This window comes from Sinohyriopsis cumingii, chromosome 15 (assembly GCF_028554795.1).
Source record: "Sinohyriopsis cumingii isolate HCF-2022 chromosome 15, ASM2855479v2, whole genome shotgun sequence".
Taxonomy (NCBI): domain Eukaryota; kingdom Metazoa; phylum Mollusca; class Bivalvia; order Unionida; family Unionidae; genus Sinohyriopsis; species Sinohyriopsis cumingii.
Window position 1 is genome coordinate 87,214,385 of NC_142975.1, and position 16,022 is coordinate 87,230,406.

Genomic DNA, 16,022 nt, shown 5'->3' on the forward strand with positions numbered 1-16,022 from the left:
CTATCACTACAGCGAGAAGATTGTTGAACCGGATTGGTGAAAGTGGGGAGCGGCAATCAGAATTACTTTGCACTTCTGGCCCCTCAATTTCTGTAGAATCTTATGAACTAAGATCACTGGGGGTGTAGGCAAGGAGCCACAGAACCTCCCAACAGAGAAAACATGTCGACAGACCAAACTTCTGGATCTGGTACCTGGGAGATTAAGGTGGACATTTGTGATTCCACCTGGTTGTAAGAATATCAGTCATCAGATGTCCCCATAGCTGGCAAATCTGATGAAAAACCAATAGGCAGAGGGACCATTCTGAATAGAGAATGTGTTCCCTCCTTAGCAGACAATCGGCCAAGACTGAGTCTATCGGGAATATCTTTGACTTTGATGTTGATGTTGCCTTTTGTGCACCAATGACAGCGTTCTATCTTTTCATATAAACCTATAGAAAATGGTTGAATATTCAAATCTAAATATTAAAAAAAAAATAACTTTTCTATTTTCTTCAAAGCATTGCTACACTTACAAAAATACAGCTGGTACATTAGAGATGAAATTATAAATAATGATTAATCAATATATGCATACTTTTTCCATATTGTTATCCATATCAATACTAGAGATAAAGGTATGATACAAAACGATATTTAATCTTCAGCTATCATGAATAATTATTAGTCCTCTGCCTTTATATTCAATTAAGTGAGAATATATCTGAAACAGCCACAGCATGCAGATGAACTCAATATAATGGAAAAGAAAAACTATGACAACACCTACTCACCTTTCAGGAATGTATACAAGATGACCAACTCACATGGTTTGAAAATTGTCCCACCCAACCAATCACCAATTCCTTGCTAATTACAATGGTCTAAATTTTGCAGAAGTTGTCTGCTTCAGAGATAAAATGTGCTATTTGTTATGGATTTTGATGTGCTGAATTCAAATAAGACAATTAAAACAAATGATTGGCTACTGTTTCCAAAATATTTAAGTTTTACCATTTTACGTCTATGTATATTGTGTAGATAGTAGAGTTTTAATCATAAATCGTAAACCTAGGTCTTTTCATATGTTTATGGTTGCTTTACATGATAATATCACCTCTCCTGTTTATGTAACACTTTAAAAAACAGCAAAAGGGTTATATAAATAAAATTTATTATGAAACAAAAGGCAAACAACTATTAGTACATAGTTTAGTTCTTTAGTAATCAGCACTTCTTGGTTTGTCTCTTGTATTCATTAAATAGAGCGTCTCTTGTCACTGTCCAGCAATAGTCTGCAAGCATTTACGGGTTCTATTTACCCTGATAGCATTTCTTCATTGTTGCAATGTCCTGGTGAAATCGACCACCATGCTCATCACTCAACATTCTGAAGTTCGGTGGGAAAAAAATCTAGATGAGAGTGCAAAAGATGTATCTTGAGTGACATGTTGCAACCAAAGTTTTTGTATGCCTTGAGAAGGTTATCCACCAATTTCCTGTAGTTGTCTGCCTTGTTGTTTCCAAGAAAATTTGTTGCCACTAACTGGAAGGCCTTCCATGCTGTCTTTTCATTGCCACGTAGTGCACGGACACATACATCATGTTGAAGAAGTTCACGAATTTAAGAATCAATAAAGACACATTCCTTTATCTTAGCTTCACTTAATCTTGGAAATTTTCCGTGAAGGTATCTGAAAGCTGCTTGTGTTTTGTTTACTGATGCCAGCTGACACTGATGGCAAAACATTGCCATTATGCAGCAAAACAGATTTAACACTTGTCTTTGATGAATCAATAAACAATCTCCTCACGTCTGGATCATGAATGATGTTTAGGGCTGCACCATCGATGTTGTTGCAGGCTACAAGATCACCTTTCATGGGACAAGATCCTTCTGACAGTCACAAAACATGAAAATCCTAACATCACCTGCCAGGAGATTCCACTGCTGTAGTCTGGAGACAAACAGCTCTGCCTTACTCTTGGATAGTTCCAAATCCCAGAAAAGGTCATTCAGTTCACCTAGTGTTATGAGGTGTGGTTCAAAGGAGCAGGATGGGAGAAAATATGGGTCTTGTGATGTTGATGGGTCAGGACAAGAAGTTTGATCCTCTTCCACTTCCTCGTCTGACTCAAGTGAGAATGATTCTGTGCATCACGAACCAGCAGTCCTTTTCTGTGGGGTACTGGGCATATAAAAGTTAGAATGTTTGGATAATGCACCGTCCACTTTTTCTTCTTTGACACACCTTTCCCAACTTGAGGCACCAAGCAGAAGAAACCATTGCTGATATAATATGTTGGCTCTCTCCAAATCATTGGCACCACAAAAGACAGAGATTTCCTGTTCAACCACTGGCCACCTCTTGTCCCGATCTCTAATTTTGCAGCCAAAATAAAGGTGATAGGCTTTCTTAACCATAGTGGTTATACTGCACTTTTGTGACGCAAAAGTCACTTCACCACAAACATAGCATAAGTTATCTACATTGTTCACACAAGTACAAGGCATCTCTGCTCACTTTGGCTAAACAGAAATGTGTCCCTTTGCAAAATCAAACACTGACAAATAAGACAGAACAACACTATGATTTCTAAAGCTGATATAGGGCAATTTGTTCAGCAGAGTGATGTAAGCTTAGTTATAATTGCATCATCTATGACTTCTGGGAATAACATGATGCAATTCATATCATGCGTGGTGCAATACCAGCTTCAGATCGCATCAGTCACTGTTTTGCCTAAAAAGCAAGTACTGTCCAAACCCAGTCACAGATTTATTCAAAAATCCAGTTAAAGATGTATTTTAGTCATTTCTGATTAAAATTTAGATCCCTTCCCTTTATAACTCACTTATCCTCCGTCATTCCCAAGTCATGGGTCGTATATACTGACCCAGTATCATATCTTTAAAACTAAAGCCGATCAACAATTTTAACCATCATTTTCTTCCTCAGTGACCCAGATTAGTACTAGAGTTTGACTACATTTATTTAGAAAGCGTTTTGGCTTAATACAGTAATTATTGTATCCCATCAGATGTTCAGCCACTGATAACAAAATAAAGAAATTGCTGATTTGTTCCTTATGTGTGATTTAAGTACTTTATTGATTATCTACAAGTATAAGTATATTTTGATTATCTACAACCACTTTTACTTAAAGTTCCCTGTTGGTTTGCATCTTGTCTACTTGGATAGAATTTAAAGGTTACATTCCAGCATGTCATGCAATGAAATAATTTACATTCAATTCTGATTGGATGTTTGAGTCCAAGGTAAAACAATAACCACCAGTCAGAACTGTAGTTTATTCATGACACACCTGAACAATTGACACCCAAACCGATACACAAATATACACAAAGCAACAGAAAAAGTCATCCAAAAGTAGCTAATAATTATCTGTAATGTACTGAAATTGTACATGGGGAACAAGTTGGAAATGTCTCCCTTTCCACCAATATATGTTATCTGCAACTGAACATGACCATGGATTACAAAAAAAACAGCACCAAATCATGCAAGTTATTTTCACCTTCTTAATTTGTAATGGAAAGTAGGTGTTGTAGGGTTTAATGCCATTTCTCAGCACATGATAGGCTATACATGGCAGCCAGTATTATTGGTGGAGGAAGAATCCAAGAAAACCCCGGAAAAACCCACTGACCCACGAGAAGCTACTGGCAAGCTTTCTCACATACCCACATTAGCTGAATCCGAGACTCGAACCCACACAGACAGAGGTAAGATGGCAGTGATCCGTAACAGAGAGCGCTTTAGACAACTCGGCAACTCGGAGCCCCCGTAATGGGGAGTAGATGCTGTCAGTAATTTTCTTCATCACTGACAGAAATGATTGCCTGTGGCCATGTGTTCATTTTGCATCTTCAGGAAGTACAACATGAAGGATCTGGTAGTTAGTCATGATTCTGCTCCCATACTTGGACTTGTTCAAGTAAAGATTTCCTTACAATAGGAAATTGCACTATTTCTTCTGTTTTGATGACAGCACCGTAACTCCTTCCAGATTTAAGTGAGGACATGGAACTGTTAATAAACTGTGTTTAAAGCATTCATTAAGTGAGGACAAGGAACTGTTAATAAACTGTGTTTAAAGCATGCATGCAGTGAGGACATGGAACTGTTAATAAATTGTGTTTAAATGATTAAGTGAGGACATGGAACTGTTAATAAACTGAGTTTAAAGCATTTATTAAGTGAGGACATGGAACTGTTAATAAACTGTGTTTATCTCATTAACCCATGCCACCACTATAACTCGTCATACTTTACCTTCCTCATCTCCCAAGTGCCACGATAACATGGCACAGTTTACCTAGCTTGTTTCCCAAGTGCCGAATCTGAGTGGCAGTATTAATCTAAGCCTGTATCCCACATGTCAAGTTAAATCGGCACAAACCATTGGTTCATTTCAAGCCATTTCCTAATCATACAGGCAATTTAACCAATAAAAGTTTAACTTACACAGATAGAGTGAACACTGCTGAACAAAGGGAAAAAAATTTGATTTCAATAGCGGCAAAAATAGTGGAAATATTTAGATTAGAAAATGATGAAAATTACAAGAATCAGCCGCTGTGAATAGACTTTTACTTAACAGACTCTGATAAGTATTCACACGAGGTTAAGTTTGCAAGAAAGTTGACAAGTGGAATTTCTGTGTACATAAAATGGAATAAATTTCATGTGTTGATAGTGTTAATTATACAGTATGAATTCATAATGGATTGTATGGATAATTCATGGCAAGAGAAACAAATTAGTAAGAAAATCATTTATTTCATCTTTATGTATGAGTTTTATTTCTGTATGTAGTATGAAATTTATACCATCATGTACATAATTTTATTGAGAACTGCTGTGCCAAATTTCAGCTTCATTAAAAGAATACAAATAAAATAATAACAAATTTATTGCAAGTAGCCACCTATATAAAAATCTGCAAGCCAAGTGCTGGCAGCAAGTCTCAGAGATACCGGCACTGTTAAGGCTAACACTGCTCTAGGTGATCTCTCTGCACATATGCTGTAGGGAAATACCTAGCTGTTTGGTTCAAGGGTTAATGAGTTAAGATGACAGTTCCTAATATGCTAAATGTTATAAGATGACAGTTCCTAATATGCTAAATGTTATAAGATGACAGTTCCTAATATGCTAAATGTTATTAAGATGACAGTTCCTAATATGCTAAATGTTATAAGATGACAGTTCCTAATATGCTAAATACCTAGCTATTAGGCTCAGAGGTTAATGAGTTAAAGCATTCATGCAGTGCAAAAAAAAGGGTGTAGTTACAAAGACGAATCCTGTTTCTGATTGAATGGAGAAGTCTGAAATGGCCTAAACAGCTGAATTAAAATCACTTACAACTGAGTTTTGTACAAGTATGTTTTTGTTGTTGTTCAGAATGAGAATGTCTCTGTGTAAGTCTATGTGCTTCTGTAATCTGCACACTGGAAATGAAACCAGTCCAGTATGTCAGTACATATAGAACAGCACAACTCTACCAGTGAACCTGAGTGACAGACCTTCTCAAGATTTAAAAAACCATCATGTTGATATGTATGTATATCAATAATGTATCATATCATATGATGTGTATCGTTAATCATATCAATGTGTGGCAGAGATGTATGGTTTCATCCTTACAAAAAATATTTAAGTGCTCTTCAATACTAACATTGGCATGCCATCCTGGAAATAGAATTGGGCCACTTTGGTCAGCTCCTCATCAGGCAGATCTTTCAAGATTTGGACAATGTTGAAAAAGCAGGTATTCAACTGAGGTGAACCTAAAAGCAAGAAATCAGTTTATTATCTACTAAAAAGCTAGCATGCTAGAACATTTTTTTAAACTAATTTTTCAGTGCATGTGAAGACAAACAAAAACATGAAAAGAAGGCAAATAAACATTACTTACAGAGTACAACTTTTCTGTAAAAAATATAATCATCTATGTGTGACAACAAAGAAACATTAACAGCTTCATTCATTTGATGCAAAGCTGTTTTGTGCTTCACAAACCAGGACAGATGGACAGTAATTAACTCTCGATCACTTCACACATTACAAATCAGATAAGATACTAGCAGTTCTGAGAATATGTTTACCTAAACTTAGTCCAAAATTTTAAAACCTGGAAAATATAAGTATCTATACTTATATTTCAAATCACTTACTTAAAGTACTTATATAATTAATCACATTTTCATTTTGATAAAGGAATCTATAACAATGCATTCTGAAAAGTTTCAGCTTTACCTTACAAATAAATGGCATTAAGTCACCAAAAGAACTTAAGTCTAGAGTTAAATTTAACCAAATCTGACCTGAATTTCAAGAATAGAATGTTAAACTTGGATCTGAACTCTAATAGCTGAAAATTAACTGACCAATCAGGCCTGAACTTTCCCAAAAGAACTTTAGACCTAAATTTAGGTAATCTGACCTGAATATCAGAAACAGAAATAAACCAGGACTTAAATTCAGCAACCTGATTGGCTGAAATTTAAGCCCAAATTAAAACTGACCAATCAGGCCTGAAATTCACCAACATAAATTAAGTCTAGACTTAAAGGAAACTAAATGGCATGCATTTCAAGAAACTGAACCTGGAAATAAACTTAAGTCTAAAATCCATGCACCCAATTCTGCTGGAAGTCATTAGTGTGACTTAAAACTGACCAATCAAGTGTCTTGTGCTCAACTTTAAAACTTGTGTTGACGAAATGGGGGCCAGGTCTGCAATCTGACTAGTTTAAATTTAAGTTTGGTCTTAAATTTGTTTACCAAATGTGTTCAGTCTAAACTCAACTTTAGACTTACGTAGGTTAAATTAAGACCAGGTTTAACAGTGATTATAAAAAGTTCAATGAAATGAAAAATAGCCAATGGAAAAGGTAGAATCCAAACAATGTTAATAGATAACTAGAAGGGATTTGTTTTTGAAAGCAACTCCCACCCTCTCATAATGTCTTTATTTGACAATGGTACATGGCCAAACAAGGGGTAACTTCAAGGAAGGTATATAATATGATCTCTTTTATTCTTCAAGAGTGTGACAGATATGGTCCCTGATCTTTAAGGTCTAGATTTTAGTCAGTCTAACATAAAATCAAATTAGAAAGGTTCAGATTTGCAAATTAGGAGAATTTTTACTTTTGTCTGAATGAGATCTGTGAGGTTAAAATCTGGGAATAAAAAACACAAAAATGTCTTTGTAAAAATATTGCAGGCTAAATCTAAGTCAGCAAAACTCAAAACAGGATTTGTACACTTCCGTTTATGTGAAATTTAGCTGACTAAATACCACTTCAGAATGTCATATGAACAAATTTTGGTAACTATTCATTTTTTCTTCATTTTTCTGTGTAAGATTAGTTTGGGAATTGGGATTATTTGATTTAGAGATTATGTGAATTATGATGAATCAAGCATTTATGCTAATTTTCACCTGCTATATACATTTAACTATGATCTTGTCATTTCATGCTTTGATTACCATATCTCTGTTATATACATCATTCTATTTTCAAATAAAATATTTCTGGATTTTGAACATGAACACAAAATTTTGTGTGAGAAAACACATTAAGCATGGAAGCAATATTATAAACTGTGTTGACTGTTTGTTTTGTTTTCAGCCTTTATAATCATAATAAGAACTTTTCTTGTTGTTATTGTTGTTGATGTAGGATTTAACGCCATTTCTCAACACAAGATAAGCTATACATGGCAGCCAGTATGAATGGTGCAGGGAGCACGTGGGAAAACCCTGGAAAGAACCACCGACCCACAAGAAGATAGTGGCAAGCTTTCTCACATACCCATATTGGCCAAACTGAGGTGAGATAGCAGTGATCCAAAATAGTGAATGCTTTAGACCACTCAGCCACTCAGGGCCCCAAGAAATTTTGTAGTGAAAGCATCATTTGTTGGCACTACAATACACTGGAGAGATCTAGTAAATGAGTATGGTCTGAGTAAATGTGAAAGGTTTGAGTAAATGAGAAAGAAAGGTTTTTGAGTAAATGAAAAAGAAAGGAGAAAGGTTTGAGTAAATAAGAAAAGTTTGAGCTGTCGATCTATTTCATTTTATATGGCCTTGACCCCCAACACAATACAATATCACAATTTTTTTTGCTAAATTGTGCTAGCATAGTTGTTGTCAAAAGAGCACAAGTCCAATAAGTTCAAAATTATTGTGTGAAGAAAATGAAATAGCTGTTGTGGCCTGAGATCTCATTTTAATATGTATATATGATTAAGATTATGTTTACAAAACATCATTTGTCTACTTTAATTGGGTTTGGCTTAATTGTGCTAATAACAGTTTAGTACACAAATGTCCATGTCCAAAAAGATTTAAAAAATACATTTGAGCAAGAGAAGTTTGCTGCAATAACCTGAAAATTAAATCAACTATTCTGCACAGAAATACAAAAATAACAGGGCAGATCTCTTATCTACCTTATGTGCTTTTTGCTTAAACACATTTCTCCAAACAATTTAAAAAGTCTAAAATATTCAACAACGTTGCCAAAAAATAACTGGAAAGCAAGATGACAGTAACCAGAACTTAATCAGGTCTCGGGTCAGACCTAAGGTATCTGAATAGAATTATGGTCTGATTTAGCTCCTTAGTCTTTAAGCAATGCTTTACAAAACAGTTGATAGAAGAATGACACTCTGATGGACAGCACAAAATCAATACTGTGGTCCCACTCTTATACAGCCACCACTTCTGCAAAGGGGGAATGAGGCCATATAAGATATAAGATGGGTGGCCATTCCAGAGTGGGACTCTATTTATGAGATGTATGTGTATTTATAGGTATGTGTATATAGTAAAAAAATCTACATATAACTTGAAGCAGTTATTATCTTCATTTAAAAGTAGCATTAATTATTTAAATGTTCTTTTCTTAAAAACAGAATTATTTCAAGGTAACATAAATTAATAGTTCCTATTCTTAGGCGTGAAATATGAATAGAGTATTGCTGGCACACACATTACAAAACCATTTAAAAACATTAATTAAATTTTGGCACATACATTGTTTCATATTTAAAATAATTATCTTTCCATTTACTCCATTTTTCCACTGCTGCAGAATATTTTCCATATCTGTTATGATGTTGTTTATTTGAGTCTTCCCAACATAAAATTTATCATGAAGTGAACTCTGTCAATTGTTGTTATGTCGAATAACTATTACTTTTCCTTCTGGAGTATTATTTCTCCATTTAGGTGATGACATGTTAAAGTTTTGTAACAATGTATTCCTATGCTGTTAATTGTACAATATTGTAATTTAATTATGCAGATAAAACTTTTGTAGTGTAAACAAAATTCCTTGTTTATCAAGGATGTGATACATGTACAGTCACAAGATTTTACGGTCTTTGTTTGGTACCCTGTTTCGTTCAAGGTTAATTACTCTGTGTGTTAATCCACAATATCTATATTTAGCCTATGCTGCCAATGTTATGATCCTGACAGTTATGTCCAGTCATAATCATCACAACAAAAAAAATTATGTGTGAAGCCATAAACTCTATCAAAACATTGCTGATCCCATTTCCTTTAAACATCAGCATTAATATTACAAACACCTTAGTGGTACATGTACTTTAGCCAGCACTTCTTTGCACAACAAAAGCCTGATATCTGGAAATAACACCAGGAAAGATAATCAGATTACTTTACCTTACCACATCAATTAAATGTTGTTTCTGGACACATATTAATAATAAAATGTAGCCACTTGTGAGGAATAAATTATATATTTTTGCAATAATATGCTGTCTGCTGGTCAAGTTAGAGGGGTGGCCTTTCTTGAGGGGTAATTTTTAACACAAACGCGTTGGTGCCAAGGGAATCTGGCCTTAATAAGTGGGTGGCCACTGGTCAGGCGGGGCCATTCATGAGGGGGACCACTGTATCTCCATCCCTTAGAGGTGGTAGAAGAGACACATATAATCAAAATAACCAATCAGAAACAGAGGAACTATTAAGACAGCAAATACTGTTTCTTTGAGTTTTGATTCTTCAGTATGTTAAAGAATGTTGTTGATATGAATTATCCAGATTTTACAGCATAGAAGAAAATGTTGTGGGCACAAATTATCCAGATTTCATAGTGAGAGAATGCTGAAGGCATGATTTACCCAGATTTGACAGGATATGAGAGGATTTATAGATATGAATTATCCAGACTTTACAGTATGCTTTTAAACATAAATTAATATGTGGAACTAACCTTTCTCTGGTTGGTTTTTCATACATGTCAAATTTCCACTAACAGCCTCCCAGGCCTGTGTGATATTCATCTTCATCTGTCTCTGCTTTATCTGAAATCATATCAGCAGAATTAAATGTGACTAAGATACCATGTAACTAGACTTTTGCAAGCAGCTCACAGACAAGTATTTTCTAAATCATGGACACTGCTGTTCTCAAGAATGCAAATTTTTAAGGAAATTATGTTTCTCCATCAATACTTACCCAATCACATTACTTTAGGAATATTAGCCTGCAACCTCGCAAATCCACTCCTACTAAAATATAAAAAGTCTTTCTGGTCAATCTCATATATAGACAAAGGGCAATAACTCTTGATCATTACCTCCCCTTGCCACTGCCAGGAGTTGCTAGATTTTAGCAGTGATACACTAATGAGGATGCTTGCATGGCGGGGTGGTTGGGAGGGTTTTTAAGTAATGTGATTGGGTAAGTATTCTCAGAGAAACATACTCCATAATTTGCTTTCTCCTTTGAACATGTTCCCCACTTAAATTACATTAGGAGAATAAGTAATAGCAGCATCCAACCTCTACCTCGTGTATGTTCTAGGGAATGATGGTTGACTCTCCATGTGAATAATAACCTGTTCTCCTAATTACATAAGCAACACAGCCTGGGGATACCTGACCTGTGACCCTTACATCCAGTTACGATGAATAATGAAATCTTCTTACCTACAAAATTTCACTGGTGAATCCCACACAGTTAACAGCTGACCTACTCTGCTGTCACAACTGGACCAACCAGATGCAAGTTTTGCCTCTCCATTCTAAATCTTTGAGATAAATGCCTCTATTACATCTCAGAATGAAATGTTATGTTTGAATGTGAGGCTCACAGAATTGGCACAAAGCTTCTAAGTCATACTCTTCATAAGGTGACTCTGAACAGGTGAGATGTCAGCATACAACCCACTTCAGCCACGAAGCAAGGGCTTGAGGGGTGATATCCTGTGACCCAGGTCACACCAGAAGAAAGAGGCATTTGTATATGCCACAATTTGTGCGTTTCAAGTAGTGCTTGAGAAAGCAAATTCATAATGACCATACAGAGGTCAACAATAGCATGATGTGATGTGGTCTTAGAAGGATGAAGCCCCTAAGGTCACATAATCACTCAAACTGGCGGAAATTGTAATAAAGAATAAAGAACCCACAGCTGAATGATTAATTTACTCAATAAAGGGAATAATGGATGATTCAATTAGAACACAATGGCCTGGATTATCAAAGGATAAACTCATACGATGTTACCTTTATAGCATCAAAGCTAGAAACTAGCAACACCTGGGTGGCAAGGGGAGGTAATGGGCAAGAGTTATTGCCCTTTGTTCATATGAGAGAGACAAGAAAAGACGATTTTCGTCTTTTAGTAGGGCTGAATTTGCAAGATAACAGGCTAATATTCTTAATATAATGTGATTGGGGAATGTATTTAAAGGAAAAACACAAGATTTAAACTATGGACTACACTTACAAGACAACTAGCTGACTAGTTTGTCAAGTAGTTGACAAATATGTTGAAATTTACTCAAAAACATCTTCTTGTCAATTATACCAACACTTATGTACCTTGTATAAATGCAAAGTTTCTGAGCTGTCATTGAAGTGTCTCGCTGATCAAGTGTCATATACCCATAATCCATACCCATCATTTTAAAATGAAATGAACACCTAGAATTTTCAATTATCCACTTCCAGGAAGTGTCATGTTGAATATGCAACAGATACTCTAGAGTCCACTTTATTTACATGTACTAGACTAAAAACTTTCTATCTAATGCTCTGTAGCTGAGGCCAGTGGCCAGCAGCACTGATCAGCAGCAGTAAGATGGGACACTAACTTCACCTCCTGATTTTTCCTCCACTATATAAAGATATCACAGGTACTGAGGCAAATGCTTCATGTCATGAAGAGAATAAAGACAAATGAACATTTAGGATATGCCCTTTGTCAGGATATATAAAGACACATGAACATTTAGGATATGCCCTTTGTCAGGATATATAAAAACACATGAACATTTATGATATGCCCTTTGTCAGGATCTATAAAGACACATGAACATTTAGGATATGCCCTTTGTTGTTGTTGTAGGGTTTAACGCCATTTTTCAGCACACGATAGGCTATACATGGCGGCCAAAGTTAATGGTGGAGGAAGAACCTGAGAAAACCCCGGAAAGAACCACCGACCCACGAGAAGCTACTGGCAAGCTTTCTCACATACACACATTGGCCAAATCGGAGACTTGAACCCACGCAGACAGAGGTGACATGGCAATGATCCATAACGGAGAGCACTTTAGGGCACTCGGGGCCCCAATATGCCCTTTGGCAGGATATATAAAGACGTGAACATTTAGGATATGCCCTTTGTCAGGATATATAAAGACACATGAACATTTAGGATATGCCTTTGTCAGGATATATAAAGACACGTGAACATTTAGGATATGCCCTTTGTTGTTGTTGTAGGGTTTAATGCCATTTTTTAGCACACGATAGGCTATACATGGCGGCCAGAGTTAATGGTGGAGGAAGAACCTGAGAAAACCCCGGAAAGAACCACCAACCCACGAGAAGCTACTGGCAAGCTTTCTCATATACACACATTGGCCGAATCAGAAACTTGAACCCACACAGACAGAGGTGACATGGCAATGATCCATAACGGAGAGCGCTTTAAATCACTCGGCCACTCAGGGCCCCAATATGCCCTCTGTCAGGATATATAAAGACATGTGAACATTTAGGAGATGCCCTTTGTCAGGATATGTAAAGACACGTGAACATTTAGGATATGCCCTTTGTCAGGATATCTAAGACACGTGAACATTTATGATATGCCCTTTGTCAGGATATATAAAGACACGTGAACATTTGGGATATGCTCTTTGTCAGGATCTATAAAGACACATGAACATTTAGGATATGCCTTTCGTCAGGATATATAAAAACAAGTGAACATTTAGAATCTGCCCTTTATCAGGATATACATGAACACATGAACATTTAGGAAATGCCCTTTGACAGGATATATAAAGACACATGAACATTTAGGATGCACACTTTATCAAGATCAGTGCCAACTCTCACAAAGTATGCTTCAAAAGAAACCAATCCATGCAAAGAACATTCATTCCAGTTAGCTCTGATTTTCCTCACAAGTTGTTCCAAACTATCTTGACAGTACAACAGCTACTATAAGTCACTTAATGCCAAATCTTAGGCTACATTTTTTTACCATGTACATGTCAGATTTCACTTTGCCAATGAATTGGGGATTATGAATTCCAAAATTATTAAACAAATAGCCCATACTCTGTAGGAAGAAGCTGTTAAAACCTCACTCAGGTGGCTGACATCTAACCACTAAATTCAAAAGCACTGACCAAGGACTCTAGATCAGAAAGAGGCTTTTGGGATCTTTTAATGATTGCAAATGTTTTGAGGTTTCACTACTTGACTGCACCTTCATCCACAATTGAGGGCACAACAGCATCATTTGTCTAATATGGAAATGCCTTATGCCAGGATGCTTTCTGTCAAAGTTACAAAAATTCTGTTGGGTGGTTTGCAAAAATCTCTGTCTCTAAATATTTCTATTTTTAGAAATTATGGCCATATCTGAGCACAGATTGGCATAATCTGAAGAAAAAACAAACAAAAGAACAATCTGAAATCTCTTTATACCACAATGATTTCTCTCAAAATTTAGTCCTATTCCAATAAGCAGTGTTTGAAAACAAAATACTTTTTTTTTTAGTAATGACTGCCATATTATATGAATAATGGAAAAAAATTGCCCACCCCTGACATATAGGTAGACGTGTTTTGGTGAAAACCCCATTTCATTATGAACGTCACTTAAAGATAAGTTTACTGTATAATTACATGGTTTTCTGATGTCCACCATACCCATCACGTTTGAGGTCTGGTAGCACCAATTTTATTTGGGACCAACTATATATAACAGTTCTTTAGTGCAAATTCTATGTCCATATGACACCCAGCCCAGGAGAAGTTGTAACAATATATTTTCAGCATGGGCCATCAAAATTAAGGTTTATTCAGCATCATTTTATTTAGGACCAACTAGACACCAATATGAAGTGTTTTCATGACAAAGCCATTTCTACTAGACACCAATAAGAAGTGTTTTCATGACAAAGCCATTTCTACTAGACACCAATAAGAAGTGTTTTCATGACAAAGCCATTTCTACAGACCTATCAAGTGGACAGTTCTTCCAAATCTACCATCCTCTACCTGCATGGTGTCACTACATGCATTTGCCATTAAGGTACTGATTAAATATTCCTGACAGAGAAAAAAGACTGAATAAAATAGGCTAAGCAGCAAACACTTCCATTTTCACTTTATTTCCATGGAAATCTTTGAATGAGTACTCACAAACACTAGAGTATACAGTTACATCAAGCAAACAAAACCAAAATACACATTAACTGGGCCACACGTTCCCAAAATTAAGGTCCCTATTTCTGAAAAATTATATCATAGGTAAATTTGGAAATTACTCTCCATTTAATTGAAATGACATCAGACAATCTGCCTGGGATACACATAAGCTAACTAGAAACAATGTCCCTTTCAGAGGCAGTTTTCTTTTGGAGTGTAGCTTATCAATGCGCTGTTTGTGCAACTGGGTGCCTATCCTAAAATTGTTTTTTTAAACTGGAGAACAAGGGATGACAATAAGCTAAAAGTGTGTTAACTGAAAATGTATAGACAAATCTGTACCTGAAAACTAACTTAAACACACAAATTAAATACGATCTGCTGGAGAGACAGACATTGATAATACTATCTGAACTATCAATGTTGTGGTGGGACATAAAAATGGCCTTAATTTTGTTTTATTTGAAACCAAGACCTACATTTTGCACATGGATCGAAGATGTGGTCATGTTCTCCTGTTCAGGTCGTGGAAGTGTGAACGCTACCCTGGTTTTGATCAGGAACATCAATTCTCCATTGCTGAATGCAGACATCTCAGGCAGCTCTGAAATTAAACAGTTTTGTATAAACAAAGAAAATTAGTGCAACAAAGTCTGAATGAAAACACTGAACATATGTGACAAAAATGGTGTGGGCTCAATTCTCAAAATTACATGAGCCCATGTTTGGCTACCATGAAGAAAAATATTGAATTACAAAACTTACTGAAAATTACTGAAAGGATAATAAAAATGATCTATGAAAAATAGATTTTTTTCAGCTTATTTATACCAATTCTTCACTCAAGTGAAGAAATTAGGTTTTCTTTATTCTCTGCAATTCTCTGACTCACAATTTAGCAAAGTTTTAGTCAATCTAAATGAACAATCTACATAAAGCATATATTAAATGCTGTATTTCTGTTTCTTAAATTTAAATCTTCCTAAAATCACATCTCTTCACTACCAAGGAACAATAAGGAACTACAAAAGTATAGCTTATGGCACTTTATGCACCCACCCGATGTTCAAATGTCCTCCGTGTTTATAACTGATATTTTTCTGCAGATACCCTATTTCTTCTTTCAGTCAGACTGACCTTGAACACTGCCTTTGCAACTCCATTATCAACAAAAAAATTCCCCATATCTTAAGTACAAGCTACCCAAATTGTATAGGATAGGTCTTGGATGTTGGACAAATGTTACTGAGTGAAAACCATTCTTCTTCTGTCAGTCAGTGACAAT

The 16,022-nt window shown here is 35.8% G+C and overlaps 1 protein-coding gene across 1 annotated transcript in view; it reads right to left on the reverse strand.

The window, feature by feature from the left end:
- LOC149782249 (uncharacterized) overlaps positions 1 to 16,022 on the reverse strand; it is a 665,894-nt gene that overhangs the window by 624,891 nt on the left and 24,981 nt on the right. Inside the window, exons 5-6 of the mRNA XM_089935099.1 lie at positions 10,273 to 10,363; positions 5,691 to 5,802 (exon numbers count right to left, since the gene is read on the reverse strand). Coding sequence (XP_089791225.1) covers positions 5,691 to 5,802; positions 10,273 to 10,363 — 203 coding nt within the window. The remainder of the gene's footprint in view (positions 1 to 5,690; positions 5,803 to 10,272; positions 10,364 to 16,022) is intronic.